Genomic DNA, 10,750 nt, shown 5'->3' on the forward strand with positions numbered 1-10,750 from the left:
ATAAATGTATGTGTGTGTTTGATGTGTTGTGATGCACATTGGGGCCTTTTTTGATTATTATATTTGTATGCTTTTAATCCCATAATGAACCAACCAGTGTCACACTTGGCTGTAAACCATAATTTAGTGTGAGCCACTGAAACACATTTTTCATTTTGATGACCCTGCCAGGCTCATGTTTAAAGACCACAGCAAAGCTCTGTGATTGGCCAGGCGAACAACACTCACATCTGTGCTGTATCCTCCCTCAATATTTGTAATAATTCTGTGGTTTATCTGGAAATTCGGGATTGAACTGTGACTCATCATGCCAAGTAAAATAAAAAACAATTTATACAAGATAAATGTGTGCTTAATTCATTGTACACATAGCGATAGTCAGAGCATGAGTGTCCCGCCCTATATCCTTATGGCGGATGCATACTGGTTGTTCAGACAGGAAAGTAGTCCCGGTTAGTTGGGGGAATAAAACCAGCGCGCAAGCGCCGACGTGGGTGCATTGGTCCCCTGCAAAGTTCCCCCAGTAGGTGAGTAGCAGCCTGGCATCAACAGGTGGACTGAACAATTGAACTTTTTGGCAGAGGAAAGGCTTTTCATGGATTGTGTAGATACTATTTGACTAATTAACTAATCTAAATTATTGACTGCATTAATTATCGAGTTCATAACAAAAACGTCTTTTCAAATCACAATAAAATATTATGCTAACGTTGATTACTCAATTTACAAACTCAAGCTACGTTACCTAGACCAATAACGTTACTGCAGAATTAATTTGTCACAAAAGCGAGCAAATGTTTGTTGTGTTGCACTTTTACGTTTCTAACTTTCTCCTATACAATGAAATAAACAGTAATGAGCTAGTCCCTTTTATTGTCGGGAACACGTTGCTTCCTCTAAACGGAAAACTGGCATGCATCTATCTCTTGCAGGCAGGTAGGTGTAGCCCACTGCCTGCAAGAGATAAGTTCTGATAACTCTGTATTGTCATGTGTTGCCATTGTCATACTTGACTTTGAGCTTGCTTGCTGCCACTTTCTCTACTCTTGTCATGTGTTGCAGAATGTTTAGATTTTCAACCGGCTGCTAACATTCGTAGCGTAGGCTTTATAGATACAGTTTTCAGTAGGCTACCCCCCCCCCCCCCCCCCCCTTCGGTTCTGGAGTTATTTTTGTGTGAATCACCTTTCTCTGTCAAAAGTGACCGGCTCCTCTTGCTGCACAAGTCCCACTGGAATGCGTTAGTGTGCAGTCACGCAGGCAGGCAGGCAGGCAGGCAGGCAGGCAGGCACATACTGTCTTTGTTGCTCTAGTCTGCACAGGCTGTTCGGTCAGCTTGCCACATCCACTTTCCACTCTTGGCTCATAGAGGTTTAAAATAATTCACTGTGCCATCCATGGAGAGGTTGCACTTTCATCTTAAGCATTTACTTTCCCATTGAGAGAATGAATTGATCCTCATTTCATATTCCTTGGATGGACTTTCTGCACACGATATTAATGTGTTCACAATCATTCGATATTCTGTAGCCGTTTCTGTGCTCTTTAATACTATAACTAGAGCCAATAATTCACCAGGTGTCACCATAAAGATGACAAACCCCAAGCATTGACCGGAAATGTAAAAACAAAACAAAAAATGTCTATGCTATTCTGTCAGAGGTGACGATTTTTCAACCAGATGCTAAATATGTCCTAACTGATCGCATTGTTTCCCTTTGTGTCTCTCCAGGACTTTTCCCGCAGACACTGATTCAATCATGATGAAATCAAAGGATTCGGGCTCTGCCATCATCCACACGCAGCAGCTGCATGCTGCCATGGCTGACACCCACCTGGAGCACATGTGCCTGCTGGACATCGACTCCGAGCCCGCGGTGTCTCGCAACACCGGCATCATCTGCACCATCGGTACAGACTCCGTTCCCAAACACCACTGATTCCGTGTTTTGATGTTACACTGGCACTTTATTCAAAAAGATCTCGGTATTAGTGCGTCTTTATTATCCATATATGCTTTAGTCCTGTATCTGTTGTCGGTAAAAGCTCCCTTCTTTCGCCCGTCTCCATGCAGGACCCGCCTCCCGTTCTGTGGACATGTCCAAGGAAATGATCAAGGCTGGGATGAACATTGCAAGAATGAACTTCTCTCACGGCACACACGAGGTCAGTGCAGGATGAGGAAACGACACAAAAATGATCCATTTCAATGGTGGTGCCTGAATATGATTTACTAAGCTTCCTGCGTTTAGCGGTGCGACGGGGACAGCCCGTGTAACATGACACTTGCACCCTTCTAACTGTCAGTGGGATGCAAGTTGATCTGTGAGCTCGTATTTGGCCCTCAGTGGGGGCACCAGTGTCTTCTATATGTTGCGGCTTGTCCAGCCAGCTGCATCATAGATCATATTCGATGTTTGAACTGACTTTTTAGACGACCTCTCTCCCCTTCACACTTTACCTTTTCCACCGAGTGTCAGAATGAATGAGCCTAGAGACCTGTCACCAGCTGTAGTATGGTTACGCACAGTTACCTTTGATATTTTAATCGTTGCCCTTCAAAGGTTAACAGCAGTGATTATTTCATTTCGGTGCAACTCGACGCTCAGACTGACTCTTGAATTGCCTGTGCAATGGTGTGGTAGAGAATTGTAGGCACCACTTCAGGGTTGACAACGATATGAAGTAAAGCACAGCAGGAAAGAAGTCAGTCTTATAAACTATAGTGTGTCTATTTCAGCCTTTGCCCTCATATCTTGTTATCGACCCCATATATGAAAGTAAAACAAATAATAATCCATAACACTAAATGAATATGCATTTTGTTATGAGAAGGGCAGATGAAATTTGACCTTTGTCTCACTGGTGTGTCAGTTGTCGCTACAGCTATAAATAGTCTTCTCTGTGTATGAGCCTCATAGCAACAGTGTCGACTGTATTCAGTGAGACCAACATGGGCAAGGCATTCGTTACTGCCTGAAGACAGTACTCAATGTTCAATAATAATATGTTTAATATGTTGCATGCCTTTAGTACACCCATGTAATGCCAGTGGATAGTATTGGATTTTTATAGAAGTTCTATTTGCATCTGGCTGTTGGTCAAACCTTATGACAACTATTCATTGAATGCCTCGTTAGTCTTTGTGAGGCTATTTATATTCACCGAGCTTTCCAAAGTGTCATGTGCCCAACATGTGTCGCAGTTGCCTAGTCAGGATTTATTGCATAGTAGTAACGTAAGCTGTACTGTCCAGTGTGTGCTACCAAGTTTGTCCCCCTCCTATCCTGCTGCTGTGGCAACTCAATGTTCCTCTTTGTTTGACACATTTACCCCCAACAACGTAACCCCCGTCTGCCTAAATTAAGAATCAATAATATTAATAATGACTTACTGTTAAAGGAACACTCTGCCCATTTTCAACCAGCTTTGTATCATTAGAACATCAGTAGTATATCAGAAAACTGTAAACTGTTTTGAAGTCTGTCATTTCATTTGACAGTTATTGAGTGTTAAAGTGTGGACCAGTGACATCACTGGTCCACACTAACTCAAATGAATAACTCATTAACTCAAATCAGCTCTCAATAACTGTCAAACTAGATGAATGATGAATAGTTTGACAGTTATTGAGAGTTGATTTGAGTTAATGAGTTATTAATTTGAGTGTGATGGGCGGAGTGTTCCTTTAATTATTGTGGTTTAATCATTTTTTCACTTTGGATGCTATACTGGGTACAGTATATTTTAATATTCAGTAGTGTTATTGTAGTATTCACTACTGTTTTTCTTTTTACCTGACTGTGTGCCGAAATGTCTTTTTTATCCCGCAATATTTTGATAACGCATCTTATTTTTTTCATGTTTATCTCATGATGTGTACCTTTTTGAACTAAATAGTATTGTGATGCTCAGGTATTTCAGATGACATGTCGGCTGCCATGTGATTACTTACAATAAAAGTGTAAATTAGAACACTTGTCTAATGCCTGATAATGTACCATACAGTACCATGCTGAGACCATCAAGAACGTCCGTGAGGCATGTGAGAGCTTTGGACCTGGCACTCCTGAATACAGACCAGTGGCCATCGCTCTGGACACCAAGGGACCAGAAATCAGGACTGGACTCGTCAAGGGAGTGAGTTACTGTATAGCCAAATAGAGCTAGATAAGGAAAGCTTTAAGGCCCGCTTTCTCAAGTATGAGCCTGTTTCCAATGTTATGAACTGTATTGATGATTTGGATCTTGTGCACAAATAACAGCTCTCTCCTGGTCTTGTTTAGAGCGACACTGCTGAGGTTGAGCTGAAGAAGGGCGAGACCATCAAGGTCACTTATGACGACGCGTTCATGGACAAATGTGACGAGAAAACACTGTGGCTCGACTACAAAAACATCACCAAGGTCGTGGAGCTCGGAAGCCACATCTACATTGATGATGGTCTCATGTCCTTCAAGGTTAAGGAAGTTGGTAAGGAAGTTTGTTCCATCCAGTCTGTCTGTCAATGCATACAGATAGACTGGACTGTTTTGTTTTTGTTTTCATCTTTATGCTAAAATATGGTGGAAATCAAGCTTATCTTCATTCTGTACATCGTAAGGCGCCAACTTCTTGATGTGTGAGATCGAGAATGGCGGTATGCTGGGCAGCAAGAAGGGTGTCAACCTGCCCGGAGCGGCTGTGGACCTCCCCGCTGTGTCAGAGAAGGACATTCAGGACCTGCAGTTCGGTGTGGAGCAGGGCGTCGACATGGTCTTCGCCTCCTTCATCCGTAAGGCGGCGGACGTGCAGGCCGTCAGGAAGGTGCTGGGCGAGAAGGGCAAGGACATCAAGATCATCAGCAAGCTGGAGAACCACGAGGGTGTGCGCAGGTGGGTGGATGACCAACGGACCGATCTGAACCCGTCGATCATTTCTGCCGCACAGAGTTTTTTCACCCCGTGATCTCGTTGCTCTGTAGATTTGACGAGATCCTGGAGGCTAGCGATGGCATCATGGTTGCCCGCGGCGACCTGGGTATTGAGATCCCAACAGAGAAGGTCTTCCTCGCCCAGAAGATGATGACCGGCCGCTGCACCAGGATCGGCAAACCCATCACCTGTGCTACACAGGTCCGTGACATTATCAGTAAGAGGACTCGTTGACAGAATAGAATCCCTGTGGCGCGCTGTAAAAAAGTGTCTAAATGTGCCTGTGCAGTCATTCTCTAAATGTGCCTGTGCAGTCATAGGCCTTTTTTCACAGCAGCCATTTGGTGTTTAACTCATTGAGTGCCAATGACGACGATTGTCGTCAATTGCGTTTTTTGACGGTGGGACGTGGATCAAAGCCAGATCCATCTCCTGTGAAAGTATGGTGGATGTTGAATGTGTAAAAGCTATTTTAGGGACCCATTAGGTGGCGACAGTGCTCTCCAGATTAGAGAAAGGCGAGGAAAAAAGAGAGAAGAAGTCATGGGGAAACGGAAATCGCATCGGTATGCATCGATATGCATGAAGCATAACGTTAGCTGTGCCTGCAGCAGCCAATCTGCTGCCACAATTGAGCCCCTCCGTGTCCGCTGCGATAGCCCATCCGCATGATTAGTTGTGGAGTTGTTATTATTCTCAACTGGAAGCGATGGGAGCCGGTAACAAATACACGTGGAACGCTGTGAAAAAGCTGGATGTAGCGCACTTTTCAGTGCAGAGCAAACTCAGCAGAGAGCCACCAGAGACACACCCACGGAGGAGGGGTTTGCAGTTGAGGGGGGGGGGGGTGGGGCACGCAGGGCAGCATACAACACCGACCCAGACAGACCCAGACAGCAGGACAGGATTGGCAACACAAGCTAGAATATCTGATGCCCACCAGCAGTAAATCAAGACCAGCAAGAAGCTGCAACCAGCAGCGCACGCAGGGGCCAGCGCTGCTGGTTGCAGCTAAAAAATATTATTTTGCCAAACAAAATTCCTTTGTTTTCACTGTTTTATTGAAGGAAATTATTTTTGAGGTGTCACATCAGAAAATATTAGCTTCAGAGTCAGTGAATGTGCTTGAAATGCTTCATTTCACAAAAGGCTAATTATCTCAGCTTCTAATTTGAAACGTCTCTTTTTGCTCAAAACAACCTATCTTCTCCGGCTCATAACTAAAGAACGGAAAATGGGATCAATAAACTTTTTTTTGCTGATGATAGAAGAGAGTCTCATTGTTCTTTGGGCGTGTTCGGTGTTTACATAGTAATATCACACAATATTCTGTGGGCCTCGAGAAATCACTGAAAACGCTCTGAAACTCTGGCACTGGGAGCGTCCGTTCTCCAAAAGTGGCTGGCACTCAATGAGTTAAAAGGCAGGAAGCAACACAGGTGCACCAAAACATTAATTAGGGTTCAGCAACATCACGTGACGTCTCTGAGGAAGATTGCAGGAAGCAGCAGTCGAAGCTGTCAGCTATTGACAAAAAAATACAACTAGTCTTTTCATATGAACAATATCTTAATGAATTAGGGTTTCCAACTTCCAGTCCATTTTAGGTGTTCCATTGCTGGAACCCCTAATTAGTGAGATGGTTGCACCTGTCTTTACCCTGCCTTTTAGATACAAAATGGCAGCTGTGAAAAAGGCCCATTCTCTTGATGTTGTCCCCCAGATGCTGGAAAGCATGGTCAAGAAGCCCCGTCCTACTCGTGCCGAGGCCAGTGACGTCGCCAACGCTGTCCTGGACGGCAACGACTGCATCATGCTGAGCGGCGAGACCGCCAAGGGAGAGTACCCCCTGGAGGCGGTGCGCACACAGCACAAGGTGAGAGCGCCCCCATCTGGTCACATGCACCCAGTGTGTCTTTATGTTCAGTCATTTTCAAGGTGCACGCCACGCATGGACAACGTACAACTGACCAACACATGAATGGAATTAACTTTGGATTCTTGACGCGAGGCAGTAAATGTCAACTCTATGAGATATTTTTTAAATCTAGTGTTCTAAGCCGTATGGTGTGAGTTATATTTTGTACATAATGCAGAATGAGTATAACACAAACAATAGCTTTCATATGTTTGGGTTTCGGCTTGGGTTCTACTAACTGCTTGTATATTATAATGTATGTTGAACTTGCTTTGTGTGTCCCTGTTTTTCCCCACCCCTCCCTCCCCCCATCCATCTGCTACCAAACCTGTCATCCATTCGTGTCTCTTGCATTTTGCTGTTAACTGTGTGATCATATCGCTCAATTAGCATGTGTCTGAGGATCTGCACTGCACAGCAACAGTCCCTGGACATCATGGCCGTGACGTCGCTGTTGTTAGGTCTCAGTGTGCTCTCAGGTATGCAGACCACTGCACGTCGGGTGGAGATATACTGTCGGCTATGCATTCGCGTGCGTATCCTGCGTCCGCTTGGAGCGTTGGTCATGCACGGCACGCCCTATCCAAATTGATGCACACTCCAAACAGAACACAGGATACACGAGGCCACCATCAAGGGAACATGTACGGTAGTTAAAAGCAAGTATATCTCCACCCTTTGGTTAACTGTGTTTTCTTACCCTTACATTCATCTGCCATTTAGCTTATGCCACTTTCATACCAAGAACCAGGGTTGGACCAGGGTTAATTGACCATGTTTCGAACCCTTCTTTTGTCAATTCACACCAAATCAGTCAACACGGGTTAATCCCTGGTCATGACAATTCAGATAGGACCCGGGTCACAACCCGGGTAGTCTCTCCCCAGACTCAAATATGACGTTGAATCACTGCGCTCCGCATACTACATAAGTGAGTCTGTGCCAGTTAACAGCCACTGCTGGTTTTGAAGGCGGGTTGAAATGAACCCTTGTCCGAGCTCCGAGCCTGTCGAGGTGGGCCGCCAACCCGGGCTGGGAAACCCGGGCTAAACCTTTCATACCCTAAATAAACATGGGGATAACCCTAGTAGTTGGACCATCGGTATGAAAGGGGTATAAGATTTAGTGCATCATGGTTGTCCTATAGCAGAGGTTTTCAAAGTGGGAGGCGGGCCTCCCTGAGGGGACTCCAAGCAGTTTCATGGGAGGCTCAGTGAATGGAAGTGAAACAAATATGACATTAGTTATTAAAAGGAGATCTCATAGAATAGCCTAAATGTGTGTGATTTGGTGAAAGAGATAGTTCAGGTAGTTGTAAATTGACACATTTTCCCACTTTCCCCAGAGTCTGTATGTCAAACAACAATATATCAGGCTAGACAATTGTTGTGTGTCTATGGGGGTCAAACAACATAATCATGATCTCATAGGCAGGGAGGCCAAGCTCGGTCTTGCCCACAGTCTCAGACTTTGAAACCCCCTGTCCTATAGAATACAAACTAACTCCTGTAGGTATAAACAAGGTGTTTGATGCAAACCTGACACTACTCTCTCCCTCTCTTTTATTTCGTATTTGTCTTCACACGTTCAGATTGCCCGCGAGGCCGAGGCAGCCATGTTCCACAGGCAGATGTTCGAGGAGCTGCGCCGCACCTCTCACCTGACCCGCGACCCCACCGAGTCCGTGGCTATCGGTGCCGTTGAGGCTTCCTTCAAGTGCTGCGCCAGCGCCATCGTCGTGCTCACCAAGTCTGGCAGGTACGGACGGATACAATACATACATTTTTCCACAACAATTTGTAAAACAATTGATTCCTATTCCAGAATCTTTCAATTGAAGATATTTGATCAAATTACCGCCACTAAAAACAACTTAACAGATTTAATACTGAACAATCATCACTATGCAGATTCTGTCATGAGGAAGAGGAAGACCAGACGCATTTGTTTTTTTATTGCCCATATGTGGCAAGCTTCTGGACCAAGGTCCAGGACTGGCTAAGCCGGCTCGGGATTTGTTTTGAATTTACACCCTTAAACGTTGTGTTGGGCGTTCTGGATGAAAATCCAGATAGTAAATACAGTTGTTCTGTTGGGGAAAATGTTCATTTTTAAAGCTCGAACCCAAACAGACTTGAATGGAAGTTTCTTTATAATGTAGCGAGAAGCCAATTTCTTTTGGAAAATACTATAGCTTGCAGGGTGCAACATGTCATGAAATGGGAGAGGGTCTGCTCCATTGAGGAGTTGGACATACACACATTTTTGTTGAAGGGATCCTACAAAACTAAATTGCATTTTGTGTGTGTGTATTTTATATATATACATACATACATACATACATACTGTATATAGGAAGAAATGGGTGCCACATCGTCTCTTCATTCACTGCTAACAGAACCCCCGTGCTCATAAGAAGTTTCACTGCACTCACAATCTGAGATCCACCTCTGACCTTTAGAGATCTGAACCCTGACATTTTTATCAGTTAAATTTAACTCTGTGTTCATTCCTCTCCACTTGGGAGTTCACATGTACAAGCACACAACACAGAAAACATACAATCAGAGGGTGGATTTCATAATGTGGCATTCACTTAAATCGATGATTTTCCAACATTTTGGATCCTTTTTAAGTGCTGTGTATTTACAGGAATTGTTTGATTGAACAGTGGAACATGTTCTTGCCACACCTGCAGGTCTGCTCACATGCTGTCGAGGTACAGGCCCCGTGCCCCCATCATTGCTGTGACCCGCTGTGGCCAGACCGCCCGCCAGGCCCACCTGTACCGTGGCATCTATCCCGTCCTCTACACCAAGCCCGCCAACGACGTCTGGGCGGAGGATGTTGACCTGCGTGTCAACTTTGCCATGGAAGTTGGTGAGTGGTCCATCTGATCGTTGATGGGTTTTAGTTCAAATCAGTCAAATAAGGGGATTTTGCCAGGAAAGTAAAGTAAGAAGAGTGAGTGACAGAGAGCTATCCACCTTATTTTTGAATGCCCCACTGTAAAAAAAGAAGCGTGGGTACAAGGTCCGGTTTAACGTGACTCATTGTTGCCGCTTGCCATTTCCTTTGTTTAACTCTGGCTGCAGACCCGAATTATAAACCGGAAGCTGGAGTCCGTTATAAAAGTTATAAATATAGTCACGTTATAAACAACTAACCAACGCTGGAGGTCCGTATGGAAACTCAAAATGTGTGTTCCTCGAAATGGTTAAAAGTTAAATCAATTTGGTGGCGTTTTACTGCCATGTAACATAGCTAGCTAGCCGCTAACATTAGCCACAGTTAGTAGCCGACTACCCACAATGCATTACGTTATCCCAGCACCCGAACGACACGGCTGTAGAGCAGAATGGCTCTGCTGTATGGTATGGTATGGTATGGTGTTTATTCTTAATCCCCGAGGGGAAACATGGTTTGCCACCAGAGCGAGTACAGATACATACAAGAAACAGTAACATACAGCACAATAACAATAATACAGTAGAGAGAGAGAGAGCCTCGCAAAGCAAGGCTAGCAGTGTTCATTAAAGAATTTTACAGAAGCAGGAACAAAAGATCTTCTAAATCGCTCAGTAGAGCACCGAGGCATCAAAAGCCTATTGCTAAACGAACTGCGCAGGGCATTAAATACATTAAACAAAGGATGGCCTTCAAAAGAAAGAATAGAGTTCAGTTCAGTTCAGTAAAAGGGTAAAATCCTCATAGACGTTTTTTTTGTCAGGGGCTGGGGGGTTATCTAAATTGGTTACACCGGAAATAGAACCCATACTTAACGTAAGGCAAAATGGCCGCCAAAAATAAGGTGGATAGAAGAATTCCCTATGTTTACATATTAGTATGGTTTGGTAGATTCCCTGCGCCATCTATCGCTAATTCTGTACTTACTCTTCTCTGTCCATAGGCAAGTACC

At 44.4% G+C, this 10,750-nt stretch overlaps 1 protein-coding gene across 1 annotated transcript; it reads left to right on the plus strand.

Annotated features, from left to right (window-relative positions):
* Positions 1-514: 514 nt before the first annotated feature.
* On the plus strand, positions 515-9,711 carry LOC310772000 (pyruvate kinase PKM-like; the record flags this gene model as incomplete). Its single annotated transcript, XM_083664480.1, has 10 exons — positions 515-527; positions 1,733-1,911; positions 2,075-2,166; positions 4,009-4,140; positions 4,287-4,473; positions 4,604-4,874; positions 4,964-5,114; positions 6,637-6,789; positions 8,423-8,589; positions 9,530-9,711. Coding segments are annotated over exons 2-10 (1,486 nt in total), but the record flags the coding sequence as incomplete, so codon positions are not given.
* Between the last annotated feature and the right edge of the window lie 1,039 nt (positions 9,712-10,750).

This window comes from Poromitra crassiceps (genome assembly GCF_964638095.1).
Source record: "Poromitra crassiceps genome assembly, contig: HAP1_SCAFFOLD_1695, whole genome shotgun sequence".
Classification (NCBI taxonomy): domain Eukaryota; kingdom Metazoa; phylum Chordata; class Actinopteri; order Beryciformes; family Melamphaidae; genus Poromitra; species Poromitra crassiceps.